At 38.5% G+C, this 27,860-nt stretch overlaps 1 protein-coding gene across 2 annotated transcripts in view; it reads left to right on the forward strand.

Annotated features, from left to right (window-relative positions):
* phactr3b (phosphatase and actin regulator 3b) overlaps positions 1 to 27,860 on the forward strand; it is a 139,049-nt gene that overhangs the window by 29,411 nt on the left and 81,778 nt on the right. For both annotated transcript variants that reach the window (XM_061923993.1, XM_061923994.1), the window contains exons 2-4: positions 26,982 to 27,140; positions 27,223 to 27,297; positions 27,410 to 27,550. In XM_061923993.1, coding sequence (XP_061779977.1) covers positions 26,982 to 27,140; positions 27,223 to 27,297; positions 27,410 to 27,550 — 375 coding nt within the window. The remainder of the gene's footprint in view (positions 1 to 26,981; positions 27,141 to 27,222; positions 27,298 to 27,409; positions 27,551 to 27,860) is intronic.

Genomic DNA, 27,860 nt, shown 5'->3' on the forward strand with positions numbered 1-27,860 from the left:
TGGCTGCATTTCTGATAGTTGTTTGTGTGCCATGTTGTTCCAGACCACAGCAAATAATAATAATAAATCCATGCTTCCTTTAACTTGGACACACACATCTGTACCTTTGGTCATTCTAAGCAAATCATTTCCAGGCTTTATGTCACCCTCCGACAAGCCTCTGTTTTAGTAGTGTTTTCCAATGTTGTAAAAATTACAGTTAATATTAAATAATTAATTAATAATTCCATTTGAACATTTCTGTCAACGTCAGCCTGCGACACATACGGTCATTTTGATAGTAGGCTAATATAGCTAATATAGACCCTTTCATCGTGTGTTGCCTTCATTATAACACTTTTATAAGACTTTTAAAGTATTTTTGATAGTAGGCTAATATAGCTAATATAGACCCTTCCATCATGTGTTGCCTTCATTATAACACTCATATAAGAATTTTAAAGTATTTTTGATAGTAGGCTAATATAGCTAATATAGACCCTTTCATCATGTGTTGCCTTCATTATAACACTTATATAAGACTTTTTAAAGTATTTTTGATAGTAGGCTAATATAGACACTTACATCATGTGTTGCCTTCATTATAACACTTATATAAGACTTTTAAAGTATTTTTGATAGTAGGCTAATATAGCTAATATAGACCCTTCCATCATGTGTTGCCGTCATTATAACACTTATATAAGACTTTTAAAGTCATTTTGATAGTAGGCTAATATAGCTGATATAGACCCTTACACCATGTGTTGCCTTCATTATAACACTTATACAAGACTTTTAAAGTATTTTTGATAGTAGGCTAATATAGCTAATATAGACCCTTCCATCATGTGTTGCCTTCATTATAACACTTATATAAGACTTTTAAAGTATTTTTGATAGTAGGCTAATATAGCTAATATAGACCCTTCCATCGTGTGTTGCCTTCAATATAACACTTTTATAAGACTTTTAAAGTATTTTTGATAGTAGGCTAATATAGCTAATATAGACCATTACATTGTTTGTTGCCTTCATTATAACACTTTTATAAGACTTTTAAAGTATTTTTGATAGTAGGCTAATATAGACCATTCCATTGTGTGTTGCCTTCATTATAACACTTATATAAGACTTTTAAAGTATTTTTGATAGTAGGCTAATATAGCTGATATAGACCCTTACATCATGTGTTGCCTTCATTATAACACTTATATAAGACTTTTAAAGTATTTTTGATAGTAGGCTAATATAGCTAATATAGACCCTTCCATCATGTGTTGCCTTCATTATAACACTTATATAAGACTTTTAAAGTATTTTGATAGTAGGCTAATATAGCTGATATAGACCCTTACATCATGTGTTGCCTTCATTATAACACTTATATAAGACTTTTAAAGTATTTTTGATAGTAGGCTGATATAGCTAATATAGACCCTTCCATCATGTGTTGTCTTCATTATAACACTTATATAAGACTTTTAAAGTATTTTTGATAGTAGGCTAATATAGCTAATATAGACCCTTCCATCATGTGTTGCCTTCATTATAACACTTATATAAGACTTTTAAAGTATTTTTGATAGTAGGCTAATATAGCTAATATAGACCCTTCCATCATGTGTTGCCTTCATTATAACACTTATATAAGACTTTTAAAGTATTTTTAATAGTAGGCTAATATAGCTAATATAGACCCTTCCATCATGTGTTGCCTTCATTATAACACTTATATAAGACTTTTGAAGTATTTTTGATAGTAGGCTAATATAGCTAATATAGACCCTTCCATCATGTGTTGCCTTCATTATAACACTTATATAAGAATTTTAAAGTATTTTTGATAGTAGGCTAATATAGCTAATATAGACCCTTCCATCATGTGTTGCCTTCATTATAACACTTATATAAGAATTTTAAAGTATTTTTGATAGTAGGCTAATATAGCTAATATAGACCCTTCCATCATGTGTTGCCTTCATTATAACACTTATATAAGACTTTTAAAGTATTTTTGATAGTAGGCTAATATAGCTAATATAGACCCTTCCATCATGTGTTGCCTTCATTATAACACTTATATAAGAATTTTAAAGTATTTTTGATAGTAGGCTAATATAGACCCTTCCATCATGTGTTGCCTTCATTATAACACTTATATAAGACTTTTAAAGTATTTTTGATAGTAGGCTAATATAGCTAATATAGACCCTTCCATCATGTGTTGCCTTCATTATAACACTCATATAAGAATTTTAAAGTGTTTTTGATAGTAGGCTAATATAGCTGATATAGACCCTTACATCGTGTGTTGCCTTCATTATAACACTTATATAAGAATTTTAAAGTATTTTTGATAGTAGGCTAATATAGACCCTTCCATCATGTGTTGCCTTCATTATAACACTTATATAAGACTTTTAAAGTATTTTTGATAGTAGGCTAATATAGCTAATATAGACCCTTCCATCATGTGTTGCCTTCATTATAACACTCATATAAGAATTTTAAAGTGTTTTTGATAGTAGGCTAATATAGCTGATATAGACCCTTACATCGTGTGTTGCCTTCATTATAACACTTATATAAGAATTTTAAAGTATTTTTGATAGTAGGCTAATATAGACCCTTCCATCATGTGTTGCCTTCATTATAACACTTATATAAGACTTTTGAAGTATTTTTGATAGTAGGCTAATATAGCTAATATAGACCCTTCCATCATGTGTTGCCTTCATTATAACACTTATATAAGAATTTTAAAGTATTTTTGATAGTAGGCTAATATAGCTAATATAGACCCTTCCATCATGTGTTGCCTTCATTATAACACTTATATAAGAATTTTAAAGTATTTTTGATAGTAGGCTAATATAGCTAATATAGACCCTTCCATCATGTGTTGCCTTCATTATAACACTTATATAAGACTTTTAAAGTATTTTTGATAGTAGGCTAATATAGCTAATATAGACCCTTCCATCATGTGTTGCCTTCATTATAACACTTATATAAGAATTTTAAAGTATTTTTGATAGTAGGCTAATATAGACCCTTCCATCATGTGTTGCCTTCATTATAACACTTATATAAGACTTTTAAAGTATTTTTGATAGTAGGCTAATATAGCTAATATTGTCCCTTCCATCATGTGTTGCCTTCATTATAACACTCATATAAGAATTTTAAAGTGTTTTTGATAGTAGGCTAATATAGCTGATATAGACCCTTACATCGTGTGTTGCCTTCATTATAACACTTATATAAGGCTTTTAAAGTATTTTTGATAGTAGGCTAATATAGCTGATATAGACCCTTCCATCGTGTGTTGCCTTCATTATAACACTTATATAAGACTTTTAAAGTATTTTTGATAGTAGGCTGATATAGCTAATATAGACCCTTCCATCATGTGTTGCCTTCATTATAACACTTATATAAGACTTTTAAAGTATTTTTGATATTACCATGTGTTGCCTTCATTATAACACTTATATAAGACTTTTAAAGTATTTTTGATAGTAGGCTAATATAGCTAATATAGACCCTTCCATCATGTGTTGCCTTCATTATAACACCTATATAAGACTTTTAAAGTATTTTTGATAGTAGGCTAATATAGCTAATATAGACCCTTCCATCGTGTGTTGCCTTCATTATAAGACTTTTAAAGTATTTTTGATAGTAGGCTAATATAGCTAATATAGACCCTTCCATCGTGTGTTGCCTTCATTATAACACTTTTATAAGACTTTTAAAGTATTTTTGATAGTAGGCTAATATAGCTAATATAGACCCTTCCATCATGTGTTGCCTTCATTATAACACTTATATAAGACTTTTAAAGTATTTTTGATAGTAGGCTGATATAGCTAATATAGACCCTTCCATCATGTGTTGTCTTCATTATAACACTTATATAAGACTTTTAAAGTATTTTTGATAGTAGGCTAATATAGCTAATATAGACCCTTCCATCATGTGTTGCCTTCATTATAACACTTATATAAGACTTTTAAAGTGTTTTTGATAGTAGGCTAATATAGCTAATATAGACCATTCCATCGTGTGTTGCCTTCATTATAACACTTTTATAAGACTTTTAAAGTATTTTTGATAGTAGGCTAATATAGCTGATATAGACCCTTCCATCATGTGTTGCCTTCATTATAACACTTATATAAGACTTTTAAAGTATTTTTGATAGTAGGCTAATATAGACCCTTCCATCATGTGTTGCCTTCATTATAACACTTATATAAGACTTTTAAAGTATTTTGATAGTAGGCTAACATAGCTGATATAGACCCTTACACCATGTGTTGCCTTCATTATAACACTTTTATAAGACTTTTAAAGTATTTTTGATAGTAGGCTAATATAGCTAATATAGACCCTTCCATCATGTGTTGCCTTCATTATAACACTTATATACGACTTTTTAAAGTATTTTTGATAGTAGGCTAATATAGACCCTTCCATCATGTGTTGCCTTCATTATAACACTTATATAAGACTTTTAAAGTGTTTTTGATAGTAGGCTAATATAGCTAATATAGACCCTTCCATCATGCGTTGCCTTCATTATAACACTTATATAAGACTTTTTAAAGTATTTTTGATAGTAGGCTAATATAGCTAATATAGACCCTTCCATCATGTGTTGCCTTCATTATAACACTTATATAAGACTTTTAAAGTGTTTTTGATAGTAGGCTAATATAGCTAATATAGACCCTTCCATCATGTGTTGCCTTCATTATAACACTTATATAAGACTTTTTAAAGTATTTTTGATAGTAGGCTAATATAGACCCTTCCATCATGTGTTGCCTTCATTATAACACTTATATACGACTTTTAAAGTATTTTTGATAGTAGGCTAATATAGCTAATATAGACCCTTCCATCATGTGTTGCCTTCATTATAACACTTATATAAGACTTTTAAAGTATTTTTGATAGTAGGCTAATATAGACCCTTCCATCATGTGTTGCCTTCATTATAACACTTATATAAGACTTTTGAAGTATTTTTGATAGTAGGCTAATATAGCTAATATAGACCCTTCCATCATGTGTTGCCTTCATTATAACACTTATATAAGACTTTTAAAGTATTTTTGATAGTAGGCTAATATAGCTAATATAGACCATTCCATCGTGTGTTGCCTTCATTATAACACTTTTATAAGACTTTTAAAGTATTTTTGATAGTAGGCTAATATAGACCCTTCCATCATGTGTTGCCTTCATTATAACACTTATATAAGACTTTTAAAGTATTTTTGATAGTAGGCTAATATAGCTGATATAGACCCTTCCATCATGTGTTGCCTTCATTATAACACTTATATAAGACTTTTAAAGTATGTTTGATAGTAGGCTAATATAGCTGATATAGACCCTTCCATCATGTGTTGCCTTCATTATAACACTTATATAAGACTTTTAATTTGTTGCGGCTCCAGACAGATTTAGTTTGGGTTGCCGACCCCTGGAATAGACGTAGCGGACTGTAAAGTGTCTTGCAGCAAATCATATAGGTGTCGCATCTTCAGGAGAACTGTTGCACATTTTGCACTGCTCTAAAATGTCTCCTCAGCCGCCATTTTTTGAAAATATTTCCTTCTCTCCTGCGACGTAGCCAAGATGAGGGTGGCGGTTGTCCAGCAATGCGCACTCATCATTTTGGGGCGTTTTCTGTTGACCATCCAAATACTGACAGTGAACTGCATTTTTCTACTTCTTAGTGTAAACCAGAGATTCTCAATCATTTTCTGTTGCCCCCCCTCAAACCTCTCCCCTGCAACTATAAATAATATCATTAATCCAAAAAAATGTGATAAGTACATCTCTGCATAACATTGTATTCTTAATAACGATAAAGAAAAAAAAAAAAAAAGAAATATAGGTCAATGTACAACAAACAATAACAGAAAAGATGCAAACTATTGATTTGCCTTAAGTTTAATTAGTTTTTGTACTTATTTAAATTATAATCATGTTATTAGCCATCATGAACACTTGATACTGAAAAATAAAAGTAAATAATGAATTCAAATTCAAAAAACTTTAAACCGACAAAATAAAAAAGGAATGGAACAATTTTTGCAGATTTTTTTTTTAATCAAAATGAGAAATTCAAGATTAATGACTACAACGAGCATGTTTTTGCTTTTTGAATTATGTTAGATCCACTATGGACTGGACTCACACTATTATGTTAGATCCACTATGGACTGGACTCTCACTATTATGTTAGATCCACTATGGACTGGACTCACACTATTATGTTAGATCCACTATGGACTGGACTCACACTATTATGTTAGATCCACTATGGACTGGACTCTCACTATTATGTTAGATCCACTATGGACTGGACTCTCACACTATAATGTTAGATCCACTATGGACTGGACTCTCACTATTATGTTAGATCCACTATGGACTGGACTCTCACTATTATGTTAGATCCACTATGGACTGGACTCTCATGTTAGATCCACTATGGACTGGACTCTCACTATTATGTTAGATCCACTATGGACTGGACTCTCACACTATAATGTTAGATCCACTATGGACTGGACTCTCACTATTATGTTAGATCCACTATGGACTGGACTCTCACTATTATGTTAGATCCACTATGGACTGGACTCTCACTATTATGTTAGATCCACTATGGACTGGACTCTTACACTATAATGTTAGATCCACTATGGACTGGACTCTCACTATTATGTTAGACCCACTATGGACTGGACTCTCACTATTATGTTAGATCCACTATGGACTGGACTCTCACTATTATGTTAGATCCACTATGGACTGGACTCTCACTATTATGTTAGATCCACTATGGACTGGACTCTCACTATTATGTTAGATCCACTATGGACTGGACTCTCACTATTATGTTAGATCCACTATGGACTGGACTCTCACTATTATGTTAGATCCACTATGGACTGGACTCTTACACTATAATGTTAGATCCACTATGGACTGGACTCTCACTATTATGTTAGATCCACTATGGACTGGACTCTCACTATTATGTTAGATCCACTATGGACTGGACTCTTACACTATAATGTTAGATCCACTATGGACTGGACTCTCACTATTATGTTAGATCCACTATGGACTGGACTCTCACTATTATGTTAGATCCATTATGGACTGGACTCTCACTATTATGTTAGATCCACTATGGACTGGACTCTCACTATTATGTTAGATCCACTATGGACTGGACTCACACTATTATGTTAGATCCACTATGGACTGGACTCTCACTATTATGTTAGATCCACTATGGACTGGACTCTCACTATTATGTTAGATCCACTATGGACTGGACTAGAGATGTCCGATAATATCGAACTGCCGATAACATCGGCCGGTAAATGCTTTAAAATGTAATATCGGAAATTATCGGTTTCAAAATTATCGGTATCAGTTTCAAAAAGTAAAATGTATGACTTTTTTAAACGCCGCTGTGTACACGGACGTAGGGAGAAGTAAAGAGCGCCAATAAACCTTAAAGGCCATGCCTTTGCGTGCCGGCCCAGTCACATAATATCTACGGCTTTTCACACACACAAGTGAATGCAGTGCATACTTGGACAACAGCCATACAGGTCACACTGAGGGTGGCCGTATAAACAACTTTAACACTGTTACAAATATGCGCCACACTGTGAACCCACACCAAACAAGAATGACAAACACATTTCGGGAGAACATCCGCACCGTAACACAACATAAACACTACAGAACATATACCCAGAACCCTTTGCAGCACTAACTCTTCCGGGACGCAACAATATAAACCCCCCGCTACCCCCTATCCCCCCCCCCACTGCAACCCCGCCCAACCTTGCCCACCTCAACCTCCTCATGCTTTCTCAGGGAGAGCATGTCCAAAATTCCAAGCTGCTGTTTTGAGGCATGTTAAAAAAAATAATGTAGTTGTTTATGTTGTGTTACGGTGCGGATGTTCTCCCGAAATGTGTTTGTCATTCTTGTTTGGTGTGGGTTCACAGTGTGGCGCATATTTGCAACAGTGTTAAAGTTGTTTATACGGCCACCCTCAGTGTGACCTGTGTGGCTGTTGACCAAGTATGCCTTGCAGTCACGTTACGTGTGTGTACAGAAGCCAAATACAACCGTTTGTACAACATGTGACTGGGCGGGCACGCTGTTTGTACAGGTTGTAGAGGGCGCTAAAGGCAGTGACATCACGGCACGCCCTTAATATTGTTGTTTGGGTGAAGACATTCGAGGGAATGGTTGCCCTGAAATTCAGGAGCCTCCCGGAAAAATCGGGAGGGTTGGTGAGCGTGTAGAGAGGGTTCACACCTTCAGGTACCTTGGAGTCCACATCTCTAATGACTTCTCCTGGACAGTCAACACCACATCAATCATCAAGAAGGCTCAGCAGCGGCTACACTTCCTTAGAGTCCTCGGGAAGTACAACCTGAAGCCTGACCTGCTGCTGACCTTCTACCGCTCGTCCATCGAGAGCCTGCTGACCTACTGTATTACGGTATGGTACGGCAGCTGCACTGCAGCAGACAGGGAGAGGCTGCAAAGAGTGGTCAAGACGGCTCAGAAGATCATTGGCCGCCCTCTCCCCTCTCTGACGGACATCTACACCTCCCGCTGCCTCAACAGAGCCAGTGCCATCATCAAGGACAGCACCCACCCTGGCTCTGACCTGTTCCACCTGCTGCCCTCTGGGAAGCGCTACAGGTGCATTAAAACCAAAACAAACAGGCTAAAGAACAGCTTCTTCCCCAGGGCCATAACCATCCTGAACGGACTGCCCCATTGTCCCTCATAACTGCCTTCTCTTCGGTGCAATAACCCATTCCACCAACCATGTTTTTTCATGTATATATTCATTTCACACCATATTCATTGCACTTCTACATTTTTTAAATTTTTATATATTTGCACATTGTTTTTCTAGCATTCACACATCGCACTGTATGGAATGGCCTCAATCTCGTTACCTTGCGTAATGACAATAAAGCTGATTCTGATTCTTCTGAGTATGACGCTGTCAAGTGCCATTCATATAAAACTTGCAGGCCGTACTAACATTCAATTTTCATATTAAGGTGCAGGCCGCAAAATAACGTCTCACTGGCCGCAATTGGCCCGTGGGCCGCGTGTGTCTGAGACCCCTGCTGTACACGGTCTGTGGTAATGTTTGACTGCAGCAAACGGTCCTGTGCAACTATTTTTTTTCCTCAAAATACGGTCAATCCCAAGTGTTTCCATCATTTCCCATCTAGCAACACTGCTGTGGGTGGTTAGGAGCCATAGTGTAGCTACACACCCACCATTTGGGGCATGTGGAGTGCAGCATCCTGTGTGTGTGTAAGTGTGTGTGTGTGTGTGTGTGTGTGTGTGTGTGCTAGTGTAGTTGCAGCCCGAAGGGGCGGGATCCACATGCCCCCCCCCCCCCCCCCCTCACCCCCCCCGCCCTCCGGCTCACTCACTCCCTGAGTACGACAACCACCCATCGCATTGAAAAGCGGCTTTTCCACGCGTCTTCTCTCACCAGCTATTTGTGTATGAACACCCCGCCGAACGTCCGTCCGCTGCTCCTTCTGCACTTTTGGAATTTTTTCAGGCGGTAACCGGCAGCCTGAAGAGGACATCGGTGCAGTTTTTTTTTTTTTTTTTTTACATGTGAGTGTCATTTTTTGACAGCGTGACTTGGATTTGTAGTCAAACGCATGGCGGGTGCAATTGCTGTTGTATGGATATTTACCGGGACGCTTGCATGAATCTATATTTATAGACTTTTGCATACGTTATGTCTGATGTAGTGAGTGATGGATGTACAGTAGGTGTGCTGCGCTTGCAGAAAAAAAACAAAAAACCCCTCCATCAGAATGTGAATGAATATTTCAAGAAAAGTTGCAAATGAAGCGGCTCCCTGGCTTGCATTATGCATTATTACATTCCGGCTCGTGATTGGCCGCAGCTTAGTGTGGCAACAGTCTTCCCGTCCGCCCAGCAACTCCCCATTCCTCATGCCGTGGTGATTCTCTGCCTCCCAGGGCCTTTTCTGCAGCATCCAGCGTGGTAACCATGGCAACGGCAGCCTGACCCCCCCCCCCCAACCGTGAGTGCTGTTACAGTCACTGCACGCTTGACCTGAATTCCGCATGGCATCATACGGAGGCAGCCGCTACTTGGCAGATGACCTGCTTCTGGTTTGTTGGCGGTCAAGTCCCTTATTTATTTTGTTAACCCGCTGAGTCAAAAATGACCAGTGATGCTTCATCGCTGCCTTTGAAGGAATTGTTGAATATTGCTAAGCAAATGTTACATTTTTTTTTTATGTGGTTGGGGGATCGTTCATCCCTTAGGGGACGAAGGAAGAACATATGCTGTGGGTTTAGAAGCAAAAGCGCAGAATTGTTGGATCGATCCCCCTGCGCAGCGGCCCACGTCTCAGCTGCGGGCTCCCTGAGGTGTCGGAGCCAGACCGCGTAGGAGTGCCTATTTCTGTCGCTTCTCCCAGGAACATCTTTCCTGCAGCACGACGGGAGCGGTCCCAGTCAGCCAGGGGTGTCCATCACAATAATCACGCTATTATTTAGCCCAAACCTGGGCAAATTAGGGCTAAATTAAGCTCTTCATTCTGGCCCGCCGGACATTCGGACCGAGAAAGCGACGTTTTCCCCATTAATTTGAGCAAGGATGAAAAATTTGTGGATGAGGAAAGTGAGAGTGAAGGACTAGAGGAATAGATAGGGAAGATGCTGTGAGAGGCGGGTGGGACCTGATATTCAGCTGGGAATGACTAAAACAGTAAATAAACACAAGACATATATATACTCTATTAGCCACAACACAACCAGGCTTATATTTAATATGCCACAAATTAATCCCGCATAACAAACACATCCTCCCTCCCGTCCATATAACCCGCCAATACAACTCAAACACCTGCACAACCAGAGGTGGGTAGAGTAGCCAGAAATTGTACTCAAGTAAGAGTACTGTTACTTTAGAGATTTATTACTCAAGTAAAAGTAAGGAGTAGTCACCCAAATATTTACTTGAGTAAAAGTAAAAAGTATGTTGTGAAAAAACTACTCAAGTACTGAGTAACTGATGAGTAACATATACACACACATACATATATATATATATATATATATATATATATATATATATATATATATATATATATATATATATATATACACATATATATATACATACATTGATATATACAGTATATAATTTATATGTATTTATTTTGCCGTTTTTGTTTACATGTTAAAGGTGTTTTAATGAATATAATAAGCGGTAGAAAATGGATGGATGGATGGATGGATACATGCATGTTTAACACATATAGATTCCTTTCTTTCATGAAGACAAGAATATAAGTTGGTGTATTACCTGATTCTGATGACTTGCATTGATTGGAATCAGACAGTCGTGATGATAACGTCCACGTTTTCAAATGGAGGAGAAAAAAAGTTCCTCCTTTCTGTCTAATACCACATGAAAGTGGTTGGTTTTTGGCTTCTTATTTGTCCAGCTTCCATATTCGTTTTTATACACTTTACGAGAAATACATTGGCGGTAAACTCCGTAGCTTGCTAGCTTGTTTGCGCTGGCTTTCGGAGACTCTTATTTTGAAAGCGCAGGCGCGATGGAGCGGAACTTTTATTGTGAAGACAGGAACTGTGCAGTCAGTCTTTAGGCTTTTGACGGGATGTACGGTTGAAATAAAAAAGGGTCTTTTTTCCTTCACACTTTTGATTGATTGATTGGAACTTTTATTAGTAGATTGCACAGTACAGTACATATTCCGTACGATTGACCACTAAATGGTAACACCCGAATACGTTTTTCAACTTGTTTAAGTCAGGTCATGTGACCGCCTGGCTCTGTTTGATTGGTCCAACGTCACCAGTGACTGCATCTGATTGGTGGAACGGAGTGAACGTCACCAGTGACTGTATTTGTTGAAACGCAGGCACTATGAAGGTCTGTCTGACAGACCAAAACAAACAAAGCGTGCATTAACAGATTGATAAAAATTAGTAGCGAGCTGAATGTAGATAAAAGTAGCGGAGTAAAAGTAGCGTTTCTTCTCTATAAATATACTCAAGTAAAAGTAAAAGTATGTTGCATTAAAACTACTCTTAGAAGTACAATTTATCCCAAAAGTTACTCAAGTAGATGTAACGGAGTAAATGTAGCGCGTTACTACCCACCTCTGTGCACAACACACTCAATCCCACAGCCCAAAGTACCGTTCACCTCCCCAAAGTTCATACAGCACATATATTTCCCCAAAGTCCCCAAAGTTACATACGTGGCATGCACATAGCGGCATGCACGTACGGGCAAGCGATCAAATGTTTGGAAGCGTACTCACGGTACCGTGTCTGCGCATCCAACTCAAAGTCCTCCTGGTAAGAGTCTCTGTTGTCCCAGTTCTCCACAGGCCAATGGTAAAGCTTGACTGTCATCTTTCGGGAATGTAAACAATGAAACACCGGCTGTGTTTGTGTTGCTGCAGCCGCCCGTAATACACCGCTTCCCACCTACAGCTTTCTTCTTTGCTGTCTCCATTGTTCATTGAACAAATTGCAAAAGATTCACCAACACAGATGTCCAGAATACTGTGGAATTTTGCGATGAAAACAGACGACTTAATAGCTGGCCACCATGCTGTCCCAAAATGTCCTCTACAATCCGTGACGTCACGCGCAGGCGTCATCATACTGAGACGTTTTCAGCAGCATATTCCGCGCAAAATTTAAAATTGCACTTTAGTAAGCTAACCCGGCCGTATTGGCATGTGTTGCAATGTTAAGATTTCATCATTGATATATAAACTATCAGACTGCGTGGTCGCTAGTAGTGGGTTTCAGTAGGCCTTTAAATATATAGTGTTGTGTGTACATGTTATTGACTAATATATATTGAGCTTAAATTCTTAAATTCTTAAGATGGAAACTGTAGCTGCCATTATGATGTTTTCAAATCACAGTGAGTCTTGAACTATACAATGTATGTCAATTAGAGATGCCGATAAATGCTTTAATAAAATGTAATATCGGAAATTATCGGTATCGGTTTCAAAAAGTAAAATGTATGACTTTTTAAAACGCCGCTGTGTACACGGACGTAGGGAGAAGTACAGAGCGCCAATAAACCTTAAAGGCACTGCCTTTGCGTGCCGGCCCAATCACATAATATCTACGGCTTTTCCCACACACAAGTGAATGCATGCATACTTGGTCAACAGCCATACAGGTCACACTGAGGGTGGCCATATAAACAACTTTAACACTGTTACAAATATGCGCCACACTGTGAACCCACACCAAACAAGAATGACAAACACATTTCGGGAGAACATCCGCACCGTAACACAACATAAACACAACAGAACAAATACCCAGAACCCCTTGCAGCACGAACTCTTCCGGGACGCAACAATATACACCCCCGCTTTCCCCTACACCAACCCCGCCCATCTCAACCTCCTCATGCTCTCTCAGGGAGAGCACGTCCCAAATTCCAAGCTGCTGTTTTGAGGCATGTTAAGAAATAAATAATGCACTTTGTGACTTCAATAATAAATATGGCAGTGCCATGTTGGCATTTTTTTTCCATAACTTGAGTTGATTTATTTTGGAAAACCTTGTTACATAGTTTAATGCATCCAGCGGGGCATCACAACAAAATTAGGCATAATAATGTGTTAATTCCACGACTGTATGTATCGGTATCGGTTGATGTCGGAATCGGTAATTAAGAGTTGGACAATATCGGAATATCGGATATCGGCAAAAAAGCCATTATCGGACATCTCTAATTTCAATGGTTGGAATCTGCGCTTTTGCATTATATACTAGTTACTATGGCAGGCCTGGGCAATTATTTTGACTCGGGGGGCCAAATTTAGAGAAGAAAATGTGTGTGGGGGGCCGTTATATCTATTTTTAGGAACACTAATACAAAACCTCACAATAATATCTGATTGAACGCTAAAACGTTATGACAGACCGCCTTAAAAAACAAAATGGAAATGTTTTTCTATTACGATAAAACACTGAATATTGACAACATATGAACGTCACACCCCCTCTCCATCAACATTTTACAATCTGACTTAGATTACCATAGTAACTAATTAGACTACCGTAGTAACTAGTATATCATGCAAAAGTGCAGATTCCAACCATTTAAATACTTTTTATTAGAGATGTCCGATCATGGCTTATTTGCCGATATCCGATATTCCGATATTGTCCAACTCTTAATTACTGATTCCGATATCAACCGATACCGATATATACAGTCGTGGAATTAACACATTATTATGCCTAATTTAGTTGTGATGCCCCACTGGATGCATTAAACAATGTAACAAGGTTTTCCAAAATAAATCAACTCAAGTTATGGAAAAAAATGCCAACATGGCACTGCCATATTTATTATTGAAGTCACAAAGTGCATTATTTTTTTAACATGCCTCAAAACAGCAGCTCGGAATTTGGGATATGCTCTCCCTGAGAGAGCATGAGGAGGTTGAGGTGGGCGGGGTTGGGAGGGGGCGAGGGTAAGGGGTGGCGGGGGGTGTATATTGTAGCGTCCCGGAAGAGTTAGTGCTGCAAAGGGTTCTGGGTATTTGTTCTGTTGTGTTTATGTTGTGTTACGGTGCGGATGTTCTCCCGAAATGTGTTTGTCATTCTTGTTTGGTGTGGGTTCACAGTGTGGCGCATATTTGTAACAGTGTTAAAGTTGTTTATACGGCCACCCTCAGTGTGACCTGTATGGCTGTTGACCAAGTATGCCTTGCATTCACTTGTGTGTGTGAAAAGTCGTAGGTATTATGTGATTGGGCCGGCACACAAAGGCAGTGCCTTTAAGGTTTATTGGCGCTCTGTACTTCTCCCTACGTCCGTGTACACAGCGGCGTTTTAAAAAGTCATACATTTTACCTTTTGAAACCGATACCGATAATTTCCGATATCACATTTTAAAGCATTTATCGGCCGATAATATCGGCAGTCCGATATTATCGGACATCTCTAATACAAAGTATTTCAATGGTTGGAATCCGCGCTTTTGCATGATATACTAGTTACTACGACAGGCCTGGGCAATTATTTTGACTCGGGGGGGCCAAATTTAGAGAACAAAATGTGTCTGGGGGGCCGTTATATCTATTTTTAGGAACACTAATACAAAACCTCACAATAATGTCTGATTCAATGCTAAAAACGTTATGACAGACCGCCTTAAAAAACTAAATGGAATTTAAATTGTTTCTATGAAGGATAAAACACTGAATATTGACAACATATGAACGTCACACCCCCTCTCCATGGACATCATTTTCAATCAAGCGAAACGCAACAAAAATGCAACCAACAGCGAAATATGAACACGAAGGGTAAAAAAAACCCCCACCAACAATCTGATATATTTGATATATCACTAAGCTTTAGACCTTTGTTGTAAAAATCTCCTTCCGCGTCTGTCCCTGACACCCGCATTTCAGGCTGGCTGCTCTGGAAACACTCTGTGGAAACGCTCCACACCCACACTGTGTCATGATCCGTGGTCCGGATCATGTTTTGTGTTTTCTGTTAGTTGTGGACTCCTTAAGTTCCTGTTTGTGCACGTCTGAGTTGTTACCATGGCTACGTATTATTTTCACCTGCCTCTTGTGTTCGGGACTCTCACCTGTTGCTAATCAAGAGACTTTATTTAAGCCTGCCTTTGCCAGTCATGTCGGTCTGGCTTCTTTCTGTTACGGTTTGGTCTCAGCTTACTGCGCGGTTCGTTCTCCCGGGATGCAAACGGTCTACTCCGGACAGGACTTGCAGTTAGGAACATGATTTAATCTTGAAAACAAGACTCAAAGAGGTAAAAAACAGAAAACAAACCGACGGAACAAGGTGCCGATCGCACTTGAAGCTAAACACTTAGCAGGGGCTAGGGGCACAAACAGGAACTAAAGGGGTCCAAAACTAACACAAAACACAAAACATGATCTGGACCATCAAATTTTGCTGTGTTTGTAGCATTTTTGTTGCGTTTCACTTGTCAATTGTCATGACTTGGTCCTGGGTGTGTGCTTTTCCGGTATGCAACGGAAAGTTGGCTCGGGCGAGACGAGAATGTGAGTACATGATGTATTTAATATATCAAAAAAGTACAAACGAAAAGCGCGCACAGTGGCGGAGAACAAACTATGAAACAAAAAGACTATAGCAAAAAAGTACAAACGAAAAGCGCGCACAATGGCGCAGAACAAACTATGAAATCCAAAAAGACTATACACATGGAACAAAAACTTACTTTGGCATGGACAAAAAGGAGCAGCGTGAGCAATGGACATGAAAAAAAATGCCAGGCATGGACAGAGCATAAGTGTGGTGAGGTCGTCAGAAAGACAAACTGAAAAACACTGAACTTAAATACTACAGACATCATTAACGAAAACAGGTGCGTGACTCAAGACGTGAAACAGGTGCGTGACGTGACAGGTGAAAACTAATGGGTTGCTATGGTGACAATCAAGAGTGCACAATGAGTCCAAACGTGGAACAGGTGAAACTAATGGGGTAATCATGGAAACAAGACAAGGGAGTGAAAAGACAGAAACCAAAGAGTCCTATAACTAAACAAAACATGACTTAAAACAAAACATGATTACACAGACATGACATCAATGGTGACGTTCATACAGTATGTTGTCAATATTCAGTGTTTTATCATTCATAGATAATATTGTTAATCCCACATTCTTTATTTTCATGTACATTCTGGGTGTCTCATTAAGAAAAAAAAAAAGTAAAATTACATTACATTTTTTAAGGTCGTCTGTCATAATGTTTTTAGCAATCAGACATTATTGTGAGGTTTTGTATTAGTGTTCCTAAAAATAGATATACCGGCCCCCAGTCACATTTTTTTTCCCTCTAAATGTGGCCCCCCGAGTCAAAATAATTGGCCAGGCCTGCCTTGGGGACGGACACTGATGAGCCACAGTGTCGCTCTGATGACACGTCAGCGGTGAAAGAGACGTTCAAATAAGGCTTTTAAAGCTTGGAAAGAGAAGACACGTCCATGCGGACATAATACCCGCACAATAAAACCATGACCTATAAAAATACGACATCGTATAAAGCTGGCATAATAAAGCTGTCATCAGCCAGACAAAGTGGTCTGGTTTCAGGCCCCCGGATCGATACCACATTTAGAGTACTTGAGTCTAAAGCGGGAGTGTGAGGACGTGTACTCCAGTATGTACTTACTGTAAGAAATGAAATATATACAGTGCAGTAGTACCTCAACTTACGAGCCTAATTGGAGCTCTTAACTTAAGACACTTGTATCTCAAATCAGCGTCTTCCATTGAAATGAATGGAAAGCAATTTAATCGGTGCTTTTCCCCCCCCCGAAACAGCACAATTTTGAAAGACAAAAGAGAAATATTGTATAAAAACAACAGTAGTACATACAACTACAGTTGTTTTAAGAAGTAATGTAATAATAATATATAGTATTTACTAGGGATGTCCGATATTATCGGCCGATAAATGCTTTAAAATGTAATATCGGAAATTATCGGTATAGTTTTTTTTTAATCGGTATCATTTTTTTATTTTTTTATTAAATCAACATAAAAAACACAATATACACTTACAATTAGTGCACCAACCCAAAAAACGTCCCTCCCCCATTTACACTCATTCACACAAAAGGGTTGTTTCTTTCTGTTATTAATATTGTGGTTCCTACATTATATATCAATATATATCAATACAGTCTGCAAGGGATACAGTCCGTAAGCACACATTATTGTGCGTGCTGCTGGTCCACTAATAGTACTAACATTTAACAGTTAATTTTACTAATTTTAATTAATTACTAGTTTCTATGTAACTGTTTTTATATTATTATTTTTTATTTTTTATTCAAGACATTTTTTTTAATTTATTTATCTTGTTTTATTTTATTAATATTTAAAAAAAGGACCTTATCTTCACCATACCTGGTTGTCCAAATTAGGCATAATAATGTGTTAATTCCACGACTGTATATATCAGTATCGGTTGATATCGGTATCGGTAATTAAAGAGTTGGACAATATCGGAATATCGGATATCGGCAGAAAGCCATTATCGGACATCCCTAGTATTTAACTTCTATGGCAGAGGTGTCAAAATCGTTTTCACTGAGGGCCACATCGCAGTTGTGTTTGGCCCCAGAGGGCCGCTTCTAACAGTGAATACTATTATTACACCATTTTTTAATGCATTTTATTAGTAGATTTTTTTTTTAAACTAAAATGTAAAAAAAATATGGTAAATTGCAATAATTTCACCTTAAATAGAATGTATATTACTGTAAATGGAAAAACAATACTGCTGTTTTTATGGTTAAAAAAAGGCAGCTTAGTTGCCAGAAATGTACTGTAAAATTTACATTTGTTTTTTTTAACTGAAAATAAAAAAAAACCTGCAATTTTACAGTAAAATTTTGGCACCTGAGCTGCCAGTTTATTTTTACTTTTTTTTTTTTTTACCGCAAATCAACATCTATATATTTTTCGGTGTATTACTGTAAATGACAAAGCAACACCACAGTTTATTACAGTAAAAAATAGTACTGTTTTTTTCATTTAAAGAAAAATGCTTTAAAAACCACAGTACATTTCACAATTATACCATGAAATCTATTGCTACTTGAACATACCACAATTTGATGGATAACTTGCTTTGAAATCATTATTATGAGTAGAGATGTCCAATAATGGCTTTTTTGCTGATATTCCGATATTGTCCAACTCTTAAATACCGATACCGATATCAACCGATACCGATATATACAGTCGTGGAATTAACACATTATTATGCCTAATTTAGTTGTGATGCCCCACTGGATGCATTAAACAATGTAACAAGGTTTTCCAAAATAAATCAACTCAAGTTATGGAAAAAAATGCCAACATGGCACTGCCATATTTATTATTGAAGTCACAAAGTGCATTATTTTTTTAACATGCCTCAAAACAGCAGCTCGGAATTTGGGATATGCTCTCCCTGAGAGAGCATGAGGAGGTTGAGGTGGGCGGGGTTGGGAGGGGGCGAGGGTAAGGGGTGGCGGGGGGTGTATATTGTAGCGTCCCGGAAGAGTTAGTGCTGCAAAGGGTTCTGGGTATTTGTTCTGTTGTGTTTATGTTGTGTTACGGTGCGGATGTTCTCCCGAAATGTGTTTGTCATTCTTGTTTGGTGTGGGTTCACAGTGTGGCGCATATTTGTAACAGTGTTAAAGTTGTTTATACGGCCACCCTCAGTGTGACCTGTATGGCTGTTGACCAAGTATGCCTTGCATTCACTTGTGTGTGTGAAAAGTCGTAGGTATTATGTGATTGGGCCGGCACACAAAGGCAGTGCCTTTAAGGTTTATTGGCGCTCTGTACTTCTCCCTACGTCCGTGTACACAGCGGCGTTTTAAAAAGTCATACATTTTACCTTTTGAAACCGATACCGATAATTTCCGATATCACATTTTAAAGCATTTATCGGCCGATAATATCGGCAGTCCGATATTATCGGACATCTCTAATACAAAGTATTTCAATGGTTGGAATCCGCGCTTTTGCATGATATACTAGTTACTACGACAGGCCTGGGCAATTATTTTGACTCGGGGGGGCCAAATTTAGAGAACAAAATGTGTCTGGGGGGCCGTTATATCTATTTTTAGGAACACTAATACAAAACCTCACAATAATGTCTGATTCAATGCTAAAAACGTTATGACAGACCGCCTTAAAAAACTAAATGGAATTTAAATTGTTTCTATGAAGGATAAAACACTGAATATTGACAACATATGAACGTCACACCCCCTCTCCATGGACATCATTTTCAATCAAGCGAAACGCAACAAAAATGCAACCAACAGCGAAATATGAACACGAAGGGTAAAAAAAACCCCCACCAACAATCTGATATATTTGATATATCACTAAGCTTTAGACCTTTGTTGTAAAAATCTCCTTCCGCGTCTGTCCCTGACACCCGCATTTCAGGCTGGCTGCTCTGGAAACACTCTGTGGAAACGCTCCACACCCACACTGTGTCATGATCCGTGGTCCGGATCATGTTTTGTGTTTTCTGTTAGTTGTGGACTCCTTAAGTTCCTGTTTGTGCACGTCTGAGTTGTTACCATGGCTACGTATTATTTTCACCTGCCTCTTGTGTTCGGGACTCTCACCTGTTGCTAATCAAGAGACTTTATTTAAGCCTGCCTTTGCCAGTCATGTCGGTCTGGCTTCTTTCTGTTACGGTTTGGTCTCAGCTTACTGCGCGGTTCGTTCTCCCGGGATGCAAACGGTCTACTCCGGACAGGACTTGCAGTTAGGAACATGATTTAATCTTGAAAACAAGACTCAAAGAGGTAAAAAACAGAAAACAAACCGACGGAACAAGGTGCCGATCGCACTTGAAGCTAAACACTTAGCAGGGGCTAGGGGCACAAACAGGAACTAAAGGGGTCCAAAACTAACACAAAACACAAAACATGATCTGGACCATCAAATTTTGCTGTGTTTGTAGCATTTTTGTTGCGTTTCACTTGTCAATTGTCATGACTTGGTCCTGGGTGTGTGCTTTTCCGGTATGCAACGGAAAGTTGGCTCGGGCGAGACGAGAATGTGAGTACATGATGTATTTAATATATCAAAAAAGTACAAACGAAAAGCGCGCACAGTGGCGGAGAACAAACTATGAAACAAAAAGACTATAGCAAAAAAGTACAAACGAAAAGCGCGCACAATGGCGCAGAACAAACTATGAAATCCAAAAAGACTATACACATGGAACAAAAACTTACTTTGGCATGGACAAAAAGGAGCAGCGTGAGCAATGGACATGAAAAAAAATGCCAGGCATGGACAGAGCATAAGTGTGGTGAGGTCGTCAGAAAGACAAACTGAAAAACACTGAACTTAAATACTACAGACATCATTAACGAAAACAGGTGCGTGACTCAAGACGTGAAACAGGTGCGTGACGTGACAGGTGAAAACTAATGGGTTGCTATGGTGACAATCAAGAGTGCACAATGAGTCCAAACGTGGAACAGGTGAAACTAATGGGGTAATCATGGAAACAAGACAAGGGAGTGAAAAGACAGAAACCAAAGAGTCCTATAACTAAACAAAACATGACTTAAAACAAAACATGATTACACAGACATGACATCAATGGTGACGTTCATACAGTATGTTGTCAATATTCAGTGTTTTATCATTCATAGATAATATTGTTAATCCCACATTCTTTATTTTCATGTACATTCTGGGTGTCTCATTAAGAAAAAAAAAAAGTAAAATTACATTACATTTTTTAAGGTCGTCTGTCATAATGTTTTTAGCAATCAGACATTATTGTGAGGTTTTGTATTAGTGTTCCTAAAAATAGATATACCGGCCCCCAGTCACATTTTTTTTCCCTCTAAATGTGGCCCCCCGAGTCAAAATAATTGGCCAGGCCTGCCTTGGGGACGGACACTGATGAGCCACAGTGTCGCTCTGATGACACGTCAGCGGTGAAAGAGACGTTCAAATAAGGCTTTTAAAGCTTGGAAAGAGAAGACACGTCCATGCGGACATAATACCCGCACAATAAAACCATGACCTATAAAAATACGACATCGTATAAAGCTGGCATAATAAAGCTGTCATCAGCCAGACAAAGTGGTCTGGTTTCAGGCCCCCGGATCGATACCACATTTAGAGTACTTGAGTCTAAAGCGGGAGTGTGAGGACGTGTACTCCAGTATGTACTTACTGTAAGAAATGAAATATATACAGTGCAGTAGTACCTCAACTTACGAGCCTAATTGGAGCTCTTAACTTAAGACACTTGTATCTCAAATCAGCGTCTTCCATTGAAATGAATGGAAAGCAATTTAATCGGTGCTTTTCCCCCCCCCGAAACAGCACAATTTTGAAAGACAAAAGAGAAATATTGTATAAAAACAACAGTAGTACATACAACTACAGTTGTTTTAAGAAGTAATGTAATAATAATATATAGTATTTACTAGGGATGTCCGATATTATCGGCCGATAAATGCTTTAAAATGTAATATCGGAAATTATCGGTATAGTTTTTTTTTAATCGGTATCATTTTTTTATTTTTTTATTAAATCAACATAAAAAACACAATATACACTTACAATTAGTGCACCAACCCAAAAAACGTCCCTCCCCCATTTACACTCATTCACACAAAAGGGTTGTTTCTTTCTGTTATTAATATTGTGGTTCCTACATTATATATCAATATATATCAATACAGTCTGCAAGGGATACAGTCCGTAAGCACACATTATTGTGCGTGCTGCTGGTCCACTAATAGTACTAACATTTAACAGTTAATTTTACTAATTTTAATTAATTACTAGTTTCTATGTAACTGTTTTTATATTATTATTTTTTATTTTTTATTCAAGACATTTTTTTTAATTTATTTATCTTGTTTTATTTTATTAATATTTAAAAAAAGGACCTTATCTTCACCATACCTGGTTGTCCAAATTAGGCATAATAATGTGTTAATTCCACGACTGTATATATCAGTATCGGTTGATATCGGTATCGGTAATTAAAGAGTTGGACAATATCGGAATATCGGATATCGGCAGAAAGCCATTATCGGACATCCCTAGTATTTAACTTCTATGGCAGAGGTGTCAAAATCGTTTTCACTGAGGGCCACATCGCAGTTGTGTTTGGCCCCAGAGGGCCGCTTCTAACAGTGAATACTATTATTACACCATTTTTTAATGCATTTTATTAGTAGATTTTTTTTTTAAACTAAAATGTAAAAAAAATATGGTAAATTGCAATAATTTCACCTTAAATAGAATGTATATTACTGTAAATGGAAAAACAATACTGCTGTTTTTATGGTTAAAAAAAGGCAGCTTAGTTGCCAGAAATGTACTGTAAAATTTACATTTGTTTTTTTTAACTGAAAATAAAAAAAAACCTGCAATTTTACAGTAAAATTTTGGCACCTGAGCTGCCAGTTTATTTTTACTTTTTTTTTTTTTTACCGCAAATCAACATCTATATATTTTTCGGTGTATTACTGTAAATGACAAAGCAACACCACAGTTTATTACAGTAAAAAATAGTACTGTTTTTTTCATTTAAAGAAAAATGCTTTAAAAACCACAGTACATTTCACAATTATACCATGAAATCTATTGCTACTTGAACATACCACAATTTGATGGATAACTTGCTTTGAAATCATTATTATGAGTAGAGATGTCCAATAATGGCTTTTTTGCTGATATTCCGATATTGTCCAACTCTTAAATACCGATACCGATATCAACCGATACCGATATATACAGTCGTGGAATTAACACATTATTATGCCTAATTCTGTTGTGATGCCTCGCTGGATGCATTAAACAATGTAACAAGGTTTTCCAAAATAAATCAACTCAAGTTATGGAAAAAAATGCCAACATGGCACTGCCATATTTATTATTGAAGTCACAAAGTGCATTATTTTTTTTAACATGCCTCAAAACAGCAGCTTGGAATTGGGGAAATGCTCTCCCTGAGAGAGCATGAGGACGTTGAGGTGGGCGGGGTTGGGGGGGGGGGGGGGGGGGTAGGGGGTAGCGGGGGTTGAATATTGTAGAGTCCCGGAAGAGTTAGTGCTGCAAGGGGTTCTGGGTATTTGTTCTGTTGTGTTTATGTTGTGGTGCTGATGTTCTCCCGAAATGTGTTTGTCATTCTTGTTTGGTGTGGGTTCACAGTGTGGCACATATTTGTAACAGTGTTAAAGTTGTTTATACGGCCACCCTCACTGTGACCTGTATGGCTGTTGACCAAGTATGCATGGCATTCACTTGTGTGTGTGAAAAGCCGTAGATATTATGTGACTGGGCCGGCACGCAAATGCAGTGCCTTTAAGGTTTATTGGCGCTCTGTACTTCTCCCTATGTCCGTGTACCACTCCGGTGTTTTAAAAAGTCATAAATTTTACTTATTGAAACCGATACCGATAATTTTGAAACCGATACCGATAATTTCCGATATTACATTTTAAAGCATTTATCGACATCCCTAGTTATTGTCAGTTTTATCAGAAAACAAAGACTAAAAACAACTACAACCAACGCCAGCAGTGGTTATCATACTTGCCAACCCTCCCGATTTTCCCGGGAGACTCCCGAATTTCAGTGCCCCTCCCGAAAATCTCCCGGGGCAACCATTCTCCCGAATTTCTCCCAATTTCCACCTGGACAACACTATTGGGGGCGTGCCTTAAAGGCACTGCCTTTCGCGTCCTCCACAACCTGTCGTCACGTCCACTTTTCCTCCATGCAAACAGCGTGTGCGGCTCTTACACACACACAAGTGAATGCATGCATACTTGGTCAAGAGCCATACAGGTCACACTGAGGGTGGCCGTATAAACAACTTTAACACTGTTACAAATATGCGCCACACTGTGAACCCAAGAATGACAAACACATTTCGGGAGAACATCCGCACCGTAACACAACATAAACACAACAGAACAAATACCCAGAACCCCTTGCAGCACTAATTCTTCCGGGATGCTACAATATACACCCCCCGCTACCACCAAACCCCCCCCCCCATCATCTCCCGAATTCGGAGGTCTCAAGGTTGGCAAGTATGGTGGTTATACTGGTGAAAATAAGTAGAGCATGCTTAGCAGCCTAATGTACACCCACAACTAAATTGGAGACAGGGCGGGACATCGAAATGAAAACAATAACAAGATTTCGGGGCTGTAAATCTAATTTTTAAGTGAGCTTATACCGGCTGAACCATTGTTGTCAGTTATAGAGGTATTTGAGAATAACATAATTTAGTAATGCCTTTTGACACATCAGGGCCATTTAATGATGACTTGACATGAAATGATTGCATATGGCTCCTTTAACGTTTTGTTTCCTACACTCCCCAGTAGCGATGCCCGATAATATCGGGCTGCCGATGTTATCGGCCGATAAATGCTTTAAAATGTAATATCGGAAATTATCGGTATCGGTGTCGTTATTATCGGTATCGGTTTTTAAACGTTAAATGTGAATGAAGTGAAGTGAATTATATTTATATAGCGTTTTTCTCAAGTGACTCAAAGCGCTTTACATTGTGAAACCCAATATCTAATTTACATTTTTTTTTTTTTAAACCAGTGTGGGTGGCACTGGGAGTAGGTGGGTAAAGTGTCTTGCCCAAGGACACAACGGCAGTGACTAGGATGGCGGAAGCGGGGATCGAACCTGCAACCCTCAAGTTGCTGGCACGGCCGCTCTACCAAACGAGCTATACCGCCAAGTGTATGACGTTTTTAAGCGCCGCTGTGTAGACAGACGACGTGCATGCCACCCCAGTCACATAATATCTACCGGCATTACTCATTACGAATTGATGCAAGACATACTTGTTCAACAGCCATACAGGTCACACTGAGGGTGGCCGTGTAAACAACTTTAACACTGTTACAAATATGCGCCACACTGTGAACCCACACCAAACAAGAATGACAAACACATTTCGGGAGAACATCCGCACCGTAACACAACATAAACACAACAGAACAAATACCCAGAATCCCTTGCAGTACTAACTCTTCCGGGGTATAAATGGAGACAGAATAGAAACATATTACAAGAATAAAAATAAAAAGCAACAATGAGAATAAAAATATAACAGTAAAATAAGAATATAACAAGAAAAACTAGGCAGTAGTGACCATGTTATGAAAAAGTATTGCACTGTTATTGTTTTGAGGCATGTTAAAAAAAAATAATGCACTTTGTGACTTCAATAATAAATATGGCAGTGCCATGTTGGCATTTTTTTCCATAACTTGAGTTGATTTATTTTGGAAAACCTTGTTACATAGTTTAATGCATCCAGCGGGGCATCACAACAAAATTAGGCATACGAATGTGTTAATTCCACGACTGTATATATCGGTATCGGTTGATATCGGTATCGGTAATTAAGAGTTGGACAATATCGGAATATCGGATATCGGCAAATAAGCCATGATCGGACATCTCTAATAAAAAGTATTTAAATGGTTGGAATCTGCGCTTTTGCATGATATACTAGTTACTATGGTAATCTAATTAGTTACTATGGTATTCTAAGTCAGATTGTAAAATGTTGATGGAGAGGGGGTGTGACATTCATATGTTGTCAATATTCAGTATTTTATCGTAATAGAAACATTTAAAATTTCCATTTTGTTTTTTAAGGCGGTCTGTCATAACGTTTTTAGCAAGACATACTTGTTCAACAGCAGTACAGGTCACACTGAGGGTGGCCGTATAAACAACTTTAACACTGTTACAAATATGCGCCACACTGTGAACCCACACCAAACAAGAATGACAAACACATTTCGGGAGAACATCCGCACTATAACACAACATACACACAACAGAACAAATACCCAGAATCCCTTGCAGCACTAACTCTTCCGGGACGCTACAATATACACCCCCCACATGTTTGCAATGGCAGTATCCTGCAGTTGCGTTCAAGGACTTCGTGCTGTCCGAAACAGATTTTTTTCCATTGATGATGTGACATTCAAGGCGCTAAGAATGTTACATTGTCTACTGGTTTGGGGCGGGGGGGGGACTCGTTTTACACCCCGAGACCATGTGAGTCATACATAAACAATACAGTTCTCTGTCTTACCCCCCCCCCCCCCCCCCCCTTCACATCCGTCGCTTCTCCTCCAAATTTGGAGGAGCATCAATTCTGCATCTAACGACTGTGACCCACATACGCGCCCGTCACGTGACCAGGTCTTAGCCAATTGTGTGAGAGGTGGTGAGAATACAAAATGTTTTAGACCTCAACTGTCTTGCTCTTATCTGGAAGACGTAATGGACCAACAGAGGGTGCTACAGTCCGGCTGCCTGGTCTCAGGGGTTCGTACGCCGCCCGTACGCCGCAGCAGCAAGCTGGCGAGCCTGGGACGCATTTTCAAGCCCTGGAAATGGAGGAAAAAGAAAAATGACAAGCTGAAGCCATCTGCAGGTGAGTGTGGGTTATTTTTGTCACATTGTTCTAAACCCAATCCTCAGTGGGCTATTTTTCACCAGCGGCTTTTATTTTGCAGCGGTGGAGAAGAAGCCAGCTTTACGACAGCAGCAAGATGACCTCATCAAGCGAAACCCCGGGGAGCTGGAGACAGGTGCGATGATGAAACGACACGCACGCACGCCAACGTTATTACAGTTGGCTTGTTTTGCCACATGATGCCATTAGGCTTAAAAAAACAAACAACTGATTACTGCATCCTGCAGAGTCAGATCTTGCTTGTGGCGGTAACAGCGAGGATCAGGACACCCCAACTCACTCAGACGGCGAGGAAAGAGATGAGGAGCCCGTGGCGCTGCTGGCCAGCACCACTGAAGACGCAAGCAGTGATTTAGAAACGTCAACAGGTATGCCAGGAAAAGTTGGCAAACAAACGCATTTAATAATAACAATAATAATAATAGATTTTATTTGTAAAAAACACTTTACATTGAGCAAACAACCTCAAAGTGCTACAGTGTATTAAAAAAAATAAAAACTAGAACAGCCTAATAGCTAGAAGTAGTGTGCATATATCTATAAAAAGGTTTTTTAAAAGAAGGGTTTTTAAGCCTTTTTTAAAAGCATCCACAGTCTGTGGTGCCCTCAGGTGGTCAGGGAGGGAGAACGGTCCACAGACTGGGAGCGGCATAGTTCGTAGCTTTGTTCTCGGAGGTT

This window comes from Nerophis lumbriciformis, linkage group LG28 (assembly GCF_033978685.3).
Source record: "Nerophis lumbriciformis linkage group LG28, RoL_Nlum_v2.1, whole genome shotgun sequence".
NCBI classification, from domain to species: Eukaryota; Metazoa; Chordata; class Actinopteri; order Syngnathiformes; family Syngnathidae; genus Nerophis; species Nerophis lumbriciformis.